Source organism: Melopsittacus undulatus, chromosome 8 (assembly GCF_012275295.1).
Source record: "Melopsittacus undulatus isolate bMelUnd1 chromosome 8, bMelUnd1.mat.Z, whole genome shotgun sequence".
NCBI classification, from domain to species: domain Eukaryota; kingdom Metazoa; phylum Chordata; class Aves; order Psittaciformes; family Psittaculidae; genus Melopsittacus; species Melopsittacus undulatus.
In genome coordinates, this window is record NC_047534.1 from 49,594,638 (window position 1) to 49,607,108 (window position 12,471).

At 36.2% G+C, this 12,471-nt stretch overlaps 1 protein-coding gene across 1 annotated transcript in view; it reads right to left on the reverse strand.

The window, feature by feature from the left end:
- Positions 1-1,175: 1,175 nt before the first annotated feature.
- POLR3A (RNA polymerase III subunit A) overlaps positions 1,176-12,471 on the reverse strand; it is a 37,245-nt gene continuing 25,949 nt past the window's right edge. Inside the window, exons 22-31 of the mRNA XM_034065475.1 lie at positions 11,890-11,976; positions 11,728-11,810; positions 9,407-9,577; positions 8,674-8,767; positions 8,471-8,563; positions 7,870-8,034; positions 7,024-7,188; positions 6,571-6,702; positions 4,988-5,120; positions 1,176-3,037 (exon numbers count right to left, since the gene is read on the reverse strand). Coding sequence (XP_033921366.1) covers positions 2,889-3,037; positions 4,988-5,120; positions 6,571-6,702; positions 7,024-7,188; positions 7,870-8,034; positions 8,471-8,563; positions 8,674-8,767; positions 9,407-9,577; positions 11,728-11,810; positions 11,890-11,976 — 1,272 coding nt within the window. The 3' untranslated portion in view covers positions 1,176-2,888. The remainder of the gene's footprint in view (positions 3,038-4,987; positions 5,121-6,570; positions 6,703-7,023; positions 7,189-7,869; positions 8,035-8,470; positions 8,564-8,673; positions 8,768-9,406; positions 9,578-11,727; positions 11,811-11,889; positions 11,977-12,471) is intronic.

Sequence of the window (12,471 nt, forward strand, 5' to 3'; positions counted from 1 at the left end):
CAGAAAACTGTTTTAGTGCAAGTCACCTGGTAAAGTAGTTTCAGTAGATCTCATGGAGAAAGGAAAAAAATAAAACCAGGATCAGTTTATAAATAATGACGCATGGAGAAGTTTCAAAGCCTGACAGTTAAGGAGAAGTTTACATTTGTTTTAAAATGGATGAAAAATATGGAGAAAATGAGAAAGCAGGATACAGATATTCACAACGAACTTAATGAATTTTGGTAGCCAATTCGTGCTTACTTCAACACATGCCACTAGCAGCAGCAGTCTGAACCAGAGCTCTCATCTGAGGCTCCCACTTACATGGTGTTGCTGCCTGCCTGCTGCACCACTCATGGCCTAGGGGTTTAGTTCATATTTGAGATTCTTCAGCAAGCCAACTATTCCAAGTTCAGTGCCGATGCTCTACAGGAGCTAAAGGTGTACGACTTTAAGGGCATCTAGTGATCGATTACAATGATAGTACCTAATTGTTCCCTTAACCTAAGGGCTAGAGATTTCAGCATTAACTTCATAAGAGTTTTTACTCTAGTAAGTCCACAAACACTTTTGATGCATCATAAATGAATCTGTGATGCTTTTCCACACAAAGACATGTTGGCTGTCTGGGATATTCTGCTCCCTAGTGATTTTTCAGAAATTAAATTACTGCTTGAAAATTTACATGTAACAGTAGTTAATTTCATTCAGCATAATAAAGGAAAATGTGCAAAACAGTATTTGTTTCTTAATAATGAACCCTGCAGTAAAACTAAGAAAATGAATGAAATTTTAAGAGATATCCTGAAGTGTTACTTCTTTGACCATTAAAACTGACCCTTAAAACAAGCAGATTATGAGTGAAACCCAACAGCTAATTTGTTTACTGACTGTACAGAAAGCCCAAACAATAATTACTAATTGGGAGTGCTCCTGTAAACAGTCTATGTTGGGGTGAAATACTGACCATAGCCTGCTGGGAGGGCAACAGGTGCTTCCGTTTACTTTAGGCAAGAAAGTTTTTATATTACATATGATTTAAGCTGTTCAATACCTGAGACTTAATTCTCAAGAATTCTGAACTGTCTTAATAAGCAAGCAAATGAGGAAATGGAGGTTAGGTCATCTGTATATTAATTATGTACAAACAGAATGTATCAATAAACAAATACAAACACAAAACCAAAAAACAATTACATTTAATATCTTTGCCTCTTTTTATTGTCATATTCAAGACAATGATAGCAGATGTAATTTACTGAATACTTTTAGCACATACAAGAGAGTAAACCCACCATTTGAACAGCTTCACTGTATTAAAAAAAAAAGGAAAAAAGAGATGGTTACTCATTTCAGTACAAACTCAATCACTTCAGAAAAGCCAGACCTCTAAACAGACAGTTCAGCAAGCGGCAATCTCACTGAGATCAAAATAAAAATAATACACATTGAAATTTCTGTTGTTAAAATGGAGACAACAAAATATCTATGGCTTTTAGAGCAGATGCTAAATGCATTACATTCTCAGTCATTACCCTGCCAAAATCTAGGCAAAAGTGTACCTTAGCATCTCATTGAAAATACAAAATAATTTGAGTATAGCTATGTTGAATTTCACATTAGATTTTCTGTGCATGAAGGAAGACTTAGAAAATAAACACAGTGGCACCTTAAGACTTAAAATAACAGATTACATTCTCTGAATGTAGCCTTGCACTTTTCTTTTGGTTGCTACATAAAGACACAGCAGCACAAACTTGTTCATTTTCACATACTAGAGCACTCAGCAGCCAGCTTTCACTACATGAGTGCACTACTTCAGCTTTTTCCTCTCTGTGTTTTGTTTCTCTCTAACCTTGACCTATGCTATGAGCACACTGAATGTTGGAACAGTGCTGAGAAGAAAACACTAAGATACTTTCCCTCTACAGCATCACAGTAAATTTAAACATACTATACTGCAATAATTTAAGATCTGTATTCATTCTGAAAACTGCTCTACTAGGCTAAAGATTAAAATAATTTGAGATTATTTCATGGCACTGTTTGAAGACAGCTTCTCTCTTTCTACTTTATATATTAAAATAAAACCTTGTTCAGCTGATCCTGCTCAGCTGTAAAACTTTGCCAAAACTAAGACTGCTGTAAATGACAGATTCCAGCAGTTTAACAGCTGCTATAATATGAGAAGCAACTTAATATTTCCAATGTTATTGTAACAGTCTTCTCAGAGTTTAGTAGCAGCTTTACAATCTGCAGCTTCCTGTAGGTATGTCTCAAAGCTTAATTCCTGGGGAGGAATCACTTACTGGATAAAAACATGGGATAAAAGAAAAAGCAATTAACAAAAAAAAGCCAACAAACAACCAAATGACAAGCAGAGAACAAATATTTCCAACACTTTCAACAGCACTCCTTAACTCTGTAAGAATTAATTAGACACACAGTTCAGCTTCCTGCAGTTTCTAACAGCCTCAGATTGGCCTCTGCAGCTCCTGTTACAGGCCATTTCCATATTGCACTCTGTGCAAGCTCACTCAACAGTCTTGCTATTTCGCTTTTGTTTGTTTGGGTTGTTTGTTGTTTTTTTTTTAACCAACTCTGAATACACATGTCTAATACTGAGTCAAAACTAATTTCCACCCATTAACACAGAGATCCAATTCTGGCACTTGAAAGAATTTCATCAGTTGAAATCCACTTAAAAGTTATTCCCACTCTCTGGTGCAGAGAAGCTTCACCTTTCAGAGTCAGTACTAACAACAGGTGGCAAACTGTGCTGTTCTTTCGAGAGGGTTTCACTTACCAATCCACAGTTAAGAGACACACAGAACTGTTAATACACATTTCTTAATGTACGTTTTCTGACTATTTCTTGTTTTGCTATCTTCTATTAGGTCCAACTGCTATGTAACAATGGGAATATGAAAATCGCTATTATCAAATATCAGTGGCCTCCTGGGAGGGGTTGATTCTTTGTCTGCTTTGTGCAACAGCTTAAAAAGTCCCGTTCCAATATTCATTGGAATTCCCATGATGATGCACTCAGAAACACCTAGGAAAAAACAACAAACATGCTGAACATCCAAAGATTAGGGATTTACAACACTGTTCTCATTTGCCTGTTCCGTATGCCTTGCCTATTATATCTCCTTGAACCTCACCTGTAAACTCCTAGGGCTCTTCACCAGAAAACGTTAAATGTTACAGTCATCAGATCAGTATGTTATTTAAATTCTAAACAGGAAAAAATCAATGGAAACTAAACACCTGATCTAGCTTCAGAAGGTCTGTTTTGGAGAAGACACATTCCACTCGGTGCGAACAGCAGAATATGCAAGGCAACGTTACTTCATGCTCATTCTCTGAGCCAGTGCTAAGAACAATACAATCATAGAATCAGTCACATCTGGCCAAGTGCTATTGAAAGCCCTTTACCTTCCCAGTGACAGAGGCATACCCCTGCTTTACCTATACTGCTTTTTGTATCTTCATGATCATATAAGTTCTTGTTTTGAATTTAAAGATCTAGTCTGTCCCAGCTACTCCTGACACCTGTCCCATTTTCACAGCAAGATGCTGACACATTAATATTCCTGATCTACTGATGTACACAACTTTTCTAAAGAATGTTCCACATTAAAAGAAAACTATCAGATACCACTGGATTTTTTTCCTTGGCATACTATTAAAATCCAAATGACACTATGACACATCCTCAGGAGTACGAGAACATTTGTCTTTCACACAAGTGTTTAAGAAAGTAACTATCTGTACATTTGATCACACAAAGGATAAAAATAAATTTGCTTAAAATTCTGGCAAGATTTAATTATTTAAATATGTATGAATGAAAATTCTGTATTTTTGCTCTTAGTCCATTGCTGCATGTCTACTATGTATTTACCAACAGCGTGCACTTAAAAACCTTGTGCAAAATAAAATTCTTAGGAGTTAAATGTATATTTCAGCCCACTACTTTGTACAACTGCTATAGCATGCAGGTTACAATTGATAAAAGAAATAACCTTTCTGACACCTAGCAGAATAAAACTTGGCTCATTTTGCACAAGAACTTTTCGACCTGAGACAATCACTGAACCATGGAAACCGCATTTAATTTTGGGAATCCTTCTCCTCTTACAATACTTCCACATGTATAACCAGAAGCCTTCCTCTCCTTTTTGCCTCATGGGCAAAACAGTAGACTGCAGCATCTGACAGCAGTTATGTATAGCAGAAAATATTCAGGCAGAACACGCCACTAACAACCTGCTGAGACTAATGTATACTAGAGATGAAGGACAATAATATCAGATGGGTGAAGATAACTGATATAATTGATGGCAGAAGAACTGCCACAACACTGCACTCTGTTCTAACGACCATCCAAGCCTCCTCCAGTGCCTAGTCCTGTAATGGTACCAGTTGTAATGTACTGCAGATTTGAGCATCTGGCTGACAGCTATGAACTGCTGCTCTCACTTTGAGCTGGAACAAACTATACAGACATGAAGCCAGTCATACTGGTCTTACTGCAGAATTTCTGGCACTTCCCTTCCAGACCACCTACTCATAAATGTACATCACAGCAGTGATCTATAGCTCTCAGTTACCACTCTTAAGTTTGAATAAGAGTGCTGCTGGCTGCTTTTTGGAGAGGGGACAGGCAAGTAAACTGACTGTATCTGTAAGCACTGGCTTGCGCACAGTAGCACCTCCTGCAGATCCTGCTTCCAGAATCCAGATACTACTGAAACTTGGATATACTCCTCTAGTTTCAAACCACTCCACCCACTGAAAGGTGGCATCAGCAATTCTCAACAGAAAATGCTTGTTTTAGTGTGAGGTGTCCCTGCCCATGACAGGAGGGTTGGAACTGGATGATCTTAAGGTCCTTTCCAACCCTAACTATTCTATGATTCTGTGAAAATTTCAATGCTGTGAAGATCATTGTAAGTGCTGGGTAGGGATCACAAACTGCAAAAGAATTTGCAATACCTACCACAAACAGAATCCTTCTGTCCAAAGTAGGCAGCATCAAACAGATGGTCTGCAGTCTTTTCAAATGAAGCCAGCATCAACACACTTTCCTTCATTTTTGCCAGCCCAAACCTAGTAATACCCAGCACTTCACCCTTGATTGATGAAAAAAAAACAAAGAAAGACTATCAAGCACAACAGCAGCTGGAAGTCAGATATGTTTGCCAAAGAAGCAAATCAAGTGAACAACAGAAATAAGAGCTTTTATTCTAACATAAGAATCTAGTAGTATGTAAAAGGTTATTATCTACAATATAGTGTTGTCATAATGTGCTGCTTCACAGTTAAACATCCTGAAGTCAATAGCTGGGTTGTAAGTAAATAAAACAAATGAATATTCACACAAAACAAAAGCTGTTACACATGGCTAATAGCTTCATATTTTCTGTAAAACAAGAATAGTGGAAAGATTGAAAGAAATACAGCATGCAGAGAAAAAAACACCACACAATTCTTAAATAGCTGCAGAGTTAAAAACTTCAGTGGGGTCTGACAGCATTATGCTGAAACTATTGCCTATTGTCTACTGATAAGTCTGACTTAAGCTGACAGGACATTACAGAAGATGTTAAATCTTCATTTTTCCAGTCTTAAAAAACCAAACATAACCAAACAAATAAAAAAACCCCAAAACAAAACAACCCAAAACAAATCTAACAAACAAACATAATTAGCTTTTTAAACTAACTATTTCTGCCTCTGTTTCTAACAGACAACATGATTATAACAGACTGGGCACAGAAGCACAAGTCAGAAGTACAGACAAAAGAACACATGCTAGGAGCCCAAGAAGTGTAAAGCATTACACACTGATGCTCTTTTTCACTATTGTGTTACAGCTCTACATGGCCAGCCCTGGGGACTGCTGTGAATCAGTACAAGAAAGCCCTAGAGTCTGGGGTGAAGTCAGAACTCCCTCATCCATTTTACCCAAATTAAAGCCTTACATTCTTGCAGGCAAAGTGGAAAATATTATGTCACTAAGTGCGATCAAATCTAAAAACCATAATGAATGTAAATAATGTATTTATGTAAATAAACAAAAAGAACGTAAATTGATAAAGAAAGGATATGATTTTCTACTAACACGTTCTGGAAGACTGTTCACGCTCTACATGTAATCTGATTCCATTTCTAATTTCTGTATCTTTTGACTCTTACATACAGCACAGCTGCTATGAACCACACCCCATGTGGTTTTCTGCACAGCAAGCCTTGAATTGCATGCATGGTTACCCAAACAGTTGATTTCCATACCACAATTTTTAGCATTCATTGTTCAAAAATCAAAATTGTGAGTCCTTACTCATTATATCAACTTGTTTTCAGTCAAAACAGGCCTTCTCCCCTCCACCCCCAAGAATTATATTAATTAAGCATTTTGTTTTATATGCAAACAGCAGTATTTGATCAATATAACTTACAATTCTTTACACTTAAAACTGATTTCCATCTCCCTAGCTCACTCATTGTTCTCAAACACAGTGAAATTAGTTTGTATAAATAGGACACGTAACATATGTAATAAAACCTCCCAGAACAAACCTTGTAAGTCATTAGATCAGACAGCAACATAACATGTCTCCTGTCAATACTCATACCATGGTTCACCATTGTATACTGAATCTCATTGATAATGGTTGTCCGAGCAGCTTCAATTCCTAGTGTCTTCTCTACCTACACAAAAGATTATGTTTGATTAATGAAGAATCAAATGCTTGGAGCAAATATATTCCTGGAACAAATCCCATTTAATGTCAGATTAATACTTCATTTCCATTACTATCCCTCTGCATTTGTTTCAAAAAATCCATAGAAAAAGCTATTTTCAAGTGAACAGTGCTGCCAGTCAAAACTGTTCTGTTGTGTTAATGCATTCCGACAACTATTAGTGAAATCAGGCTTAATTAGATATCAACCACTGCATGTGAGCACAAACAAGCACTTGTAATAAAGATGCTACAGAAAAAAACCCCACAGAACCCATTTAAACATCACCTCATAAGTGTTGTTAGAGGACGTTTTTGTTCCTTTCACTCCATGAGTGGCCATAACAGCTCGCAGATTATCACCTTCAACCAAAAGTTTGTATTTTTCCTTTCCACTTTGTTCATCAATATGAATGACGGCTCTGGAAACCTCTGGTATGCCTTGTACTACAACCTTCACAAACCAGAAAAAAATGCTAGTAACTTTGATGTATACACTAATATCGTATTAAAAGGGTAACCCTTATCAGTATTCAGACCTATTTAGAAGCTCCAGTCTTTGGAGTAAATGCTGCATTAAAATACTTTTGAAATAAGAGTTTATGCTCTTAAATACAGTAGTGCAGATGTGACATTCACACTGTACTACAAACGTTACTCACTAGCTGCATTTTATATTTTATGCCAGATCACTTCACATTCAGACATGAGTCTCTGAATAGTGATAGATCCACACAAATTAAAAGGGCATCCTGCCAATAACAGAGATTCTCTTATCACTGTTTTTAAAACCCAAAGTAGATAGTCTTTTTGGAGAGAGCTTCAAAAATTGCAGATACTGTCATATGGTTGACAATTCTAGATGCTGCTGGAAGAATAAATAACTATTTAATGTAACTGCAGCATTTGGAATACTTCAATAAACACTGTAAGGAAAGTATCAAGGCTTAAATGTGATTTACTCAGATTAATAACAGGGGCTTCATCTGTAAAGTAGTAGCATAGCAATCTAAGAGTTACAAACTCAGCCTATTGCACTGTCAATACTACCAAGAATTAATTAAGTCTTCCACCACAGAATCCAAATAATTACTGATTACCACCCACAGAAGTATGAGACAACCTTTGTTTTTACCTTTGGTAGTTCTTCCTTCAAGGACTGCAAAACATAATACATTGAACTCTTGCTATTTTCACGAGGGGTCACACATACAACTGCTTCTCCATGAACAGCAACATCCCCAGGCTTTACTCTGAGTTTAGATATGCAAATAGAGTAGCGCACAGTTTCCGCATTCACCTGTGGAAAAAAGGCCAGCAAACATCAGGGTATCTCTCTTCGCATATACAAGTCTGCTCACATAGATGCAACAGTCTTTCAACAGGATATAAAAATGCGAAAGGTAGAAAAATAAGCAAAAATTGTTACTCTTATAAATTGGTGAGGATACCAGCCCATATATTAACTAATGGATGGAAGTGGCATCCTTGAATTTAGCAAGACACCAATAAAGGAATGTATGCTCTCTTGTTTCCAAATACAAGAAAAATTACTCACTTGACAATGAAAAAAAAGGAGGGGGGGTGTAAAATCCAGATATAATGTAGCCACAGAACATCCTCTGTTCACTTTCTTTTTTGACTTTCACTGTTCTGATTAGTGTTTCTGAGACAGGATTAAGAGACACTTTGGATCTTATCCAAGTAACATTTTGCATAAGAACTGAACAACTCACCTCTAATCTCAGTAGCCTAATGCGCTCTAAAGACAGCTTCACAAGGATGAAACAATCATCTGGAAGAAACACTTCCTCAATATATTCTGAAATCTTTAAGAGATAAGGATGAAATAGTTAGCATGTGAAAGTTATTAAAATGCCCCATAGCAACTGGCTAATGTTTACATCTAAAGCATTAGAAATACTACAATTTTTCCTACCTCTCCTAATAAAGTTTTCTCAATTCTTCCTTTAACTAGACGGGCAAAATCAGGATCATCATCTTTGTCCAAGTGTGCTGTTATAATAGGGGTGCTACAAAGAATAAAGACACATACACACACACAAAAAAAACAGTTAGGAAATGGCTCAACTAGATTACAGACAGAAATTTGAAGTACAGCCTGCTTTATGGAACGTAACTCTTATCTAAAGCAGTATTTCGTAATATAAAGAGACCTTCAGCTTCCTCAGGTACGTTTAAGAAAATGCATTGAACATGCATTTACCAGCTTCAGGCTGGTAAAAGCAGGCAAACATACATGAGATTATAACACAACAACTAGTGACTATTTTTATGACATATACTATTCTAGTATTATTTAAGTATAACTTCATGGATACTTCAGAATAGAATCATAGAAAGGTGAGGGTATGCTTCAACTACTGCTAAACACCAGAAAGTTTTATAATATATAAGAAACACCTAATGGAATATTAAACTTAATAAATAACTACTTTACCTCATTTGAGTTTCAGAAAAATAAAACTTCTCTGTTCTCTGGCCTTAAGTATCATGTAGCTGGACAGACATTAGATTTTTCTTGTTTGGGTATTCCATGCACTCAGTGTAGTCTAATACATTACTGGGAACTAGGAGATGCTATAATTTTTTCCATCAGGTTTCACTTAGGCAAAGGGGTAAAGAAAACCAAACCAAAATAATGATAGTACCTAATAGCTTTTGAAGCATTAATGATTTCTTTGATTCTTGGCACACCCAAAGTAATGTTCATTGAAGCAACACCAGCAAAATGGAAAGTCTTCAGAGTCATCTGTGTGCCAGGCTCACCAATGCTCTGTGCACAAAGTGCTCCTACTGCAGAACCAGGTTCCATCTGTGCCCTGATGAAGAAATTCCCTCATTAGAAAATAAAGAAAGAGACATAGAGCTCAGTAAGGTATAAAATCCTAAGCAAGCTAAGACAGAAACTATCCTGGTAAGTAGATGAGAGGGTTTGTTTTTTTTTAATGTTATTTTTAAATAAACAAACAGGAGAAAGTTTAAGAGGTTGCCAGTACTCAAGACTGATGTCATGCAAGGCAAGCAGATACCCTGTCACAAAGGTATTACACAGATCGACTATAACATCCATAATAGAAACAAACTGCTTGTCACCTTCCTCCAAAGTGTCAAGCATTGAATTCAGGATTCTCCACTCAGGAAAATCCCATATAATAACATTTCCAAAACTATCCACATGTTTAAGCACTAGAGACCTTAATTAAACCTTCTTTAAAAAATTATTATGCAGATTGCTTTTGAATCTGAGCAAAATCCAGATATTATTGCCTTCTTGTTCTCATCTTATTCAAAGCCCCTATACTGATGACCTACTTTCCCTTCAAGTTATGCATGTAATGTGCTCATTCCCACATTATTTTCCTTTTTCTAACATTCACATCCTCAAAGAACTGGTGGTCCTGACAGGACAAAACTCAAAGACCACTACACTACGTAATTTCACAATGAGACGTGAGGGATGGTATACACTCTCCCCTAGAATTTTGTTCAGATCATACAGCTAGCATTCTAAAACTTGCACAGAGTGCAATGTGATCTGCTCTTCTAGAGCAAATGTAACCTCTGAATTTAAGGCATAATACCACTTCCTAAACGATTCTAACTTATAGCAGCTTCTTGTATTTTCCATGATGGACTCCTACCAAGTAAAAGAGCTGTCTGACAGCAATTTAGCCTGTAATGTCTAAGGAATTAATTCTGGGTGACTGTAAAAAATAATATTTAAGTAGAGGTTATTGTTCTCACTGTTACAACAAAACCATCACAGCAAGTAGCTCCTTTCCAAGGGTATCATCTTTCAGCTATCAGATCAGCACAATACAGTATGCTAAAGCAACTCAATACAGTAGAATAAGCAACTAATGTTTAAGAACTCTTAAGACAAACATAAGCAAACAATGCTAGTAACTGAAAGCAAAAACCCTGGTAATTGTTTTAAAGTAGTTCTGTTAAGAATTTAAAATAGACATGAATTTTCTAGAAAAAGAAAAAATACTAGTAAACAATCAATGCAGGTGAGCATGAGGCCACAAAGCAAGTGTCATGAATGGCTTCATGCCAATTATGAAATCCAAGAAATCTAAAGAAATGAAAGAACTCTCAATGGATAAAGGTATGAAAGTATCCATAGTATTACTACTATGTTAGAGGCCAAGAGTAACAAACAAGAAGCTCCTACAAGTGCATAGCAAATTCAAGAATATGTTAGCATGAAATGTTACACAACTCTTCACAGACTGTGTAGATCAAGTGTAACTATAACGATTCATATAGATTTAAAACTGATCTATCGAGACATTATTTTGCATAGACTCTTTAGAGGTTTAGAACAATCTCCTGCATGAGGTGGAGGAAGGGAACATGTGTGCCAGTGGGTGTAAAAAAGTGTTTAAACAATATCCTCTCTCACCTCACTCTGAATGCTATCACTTATGGTTTTTACCAGACTCTGCTGTCAAAACCATGTGTGGGTCTAAGTAGCAAACAGCTACAGAAAAAGACTGCATTCACTACTGCTTCAGAAGAAAGGTGCCTAAAAACAAGTAGATAGCTTTGCATTGTCAGGAAATATAAAATGAAATATAAAGGATTTTTTTTTCTAAATTATAAAATGGAACCAAAAAAAATACTAAGAGTCTTCTAATGAAAGAATCTGATTATGATTCAAAACAGAAAGGTAAAAACCCTAGCTCTGTCAGACCTCTAGAACTGTCACATGAGGCTCAGCTTCGCCTTAACAAGCCTACCTGTACAAGGCAATGCTGCTTTTATTTTTTTATATTCTACCTTTGTTTTGCAAATGTTTATGTCATTAAGGGAAACTTTCTTATTCTATATTAGTACTTCATTCACAACAGAACCAACCTTCATATAGTAAAATTAGTACAACGTACTCCTAGATTGCAAACAAAGTAAACAAACACTAAATTGGAGGTGAATAAGTTAAGAAAATAACAAGCTAAACACTTACCTCATGTATTTGTCCCTACAAGTCTCCAGAAACTTCTCTACTTGTGTTGGAGTAATCCTATCCAACTGATATAAAACTCTTGGCTGAAAAGAGAATAGTTGAAAAAGCAACAGCTTCCAAAGACTGAAAAGAGCTACATAATTACTTCCTTAAGCTATTTACCTCTGTTGTGCCATTGTCATTAATGCCATACTTGTCCCTAGTCTTTTTTATCTTCTCAGAAACACCTTGGATGAACTTTTTGATTTCCTGAAATTACATTAAAACAGTAAGTAAAGACATTATCTTCATACTGAAGTCTTCAGCAGTAAGTTACTGACTTAGGGCTCCAAATTGAATGTTTACAATAATAAATTAACAACACACATTATGAAGAAAGGAACATGAAAACTTAGACACACATATACACTAGAATTCAGCAAACCAGAGTCACTCTTGTATAACCACAAATTAGTAGCAGTACATGAGGAATACTGTCCATGCTGAATAAAAGCATCCTTCCTCAGCACATGCTGAAAAATTAAGGTATTTGACTTGGCTGATCCTGACTCTATCATCAGGGAAAGAAAAAATAAATTAAAAATAAAATAGCATTTTCTGACTACAGCAAAACAAACACACACTCATTTCTCAGTATTCAAAAGCTCAAGTGGAAAGACTGTGGCAAGAGAGGAATTACATAAAGGACGCCTGCTGGACAGTCAGAGGTTCAAGATGTACTTTATTTAGGAAGAAAAGTTCCTC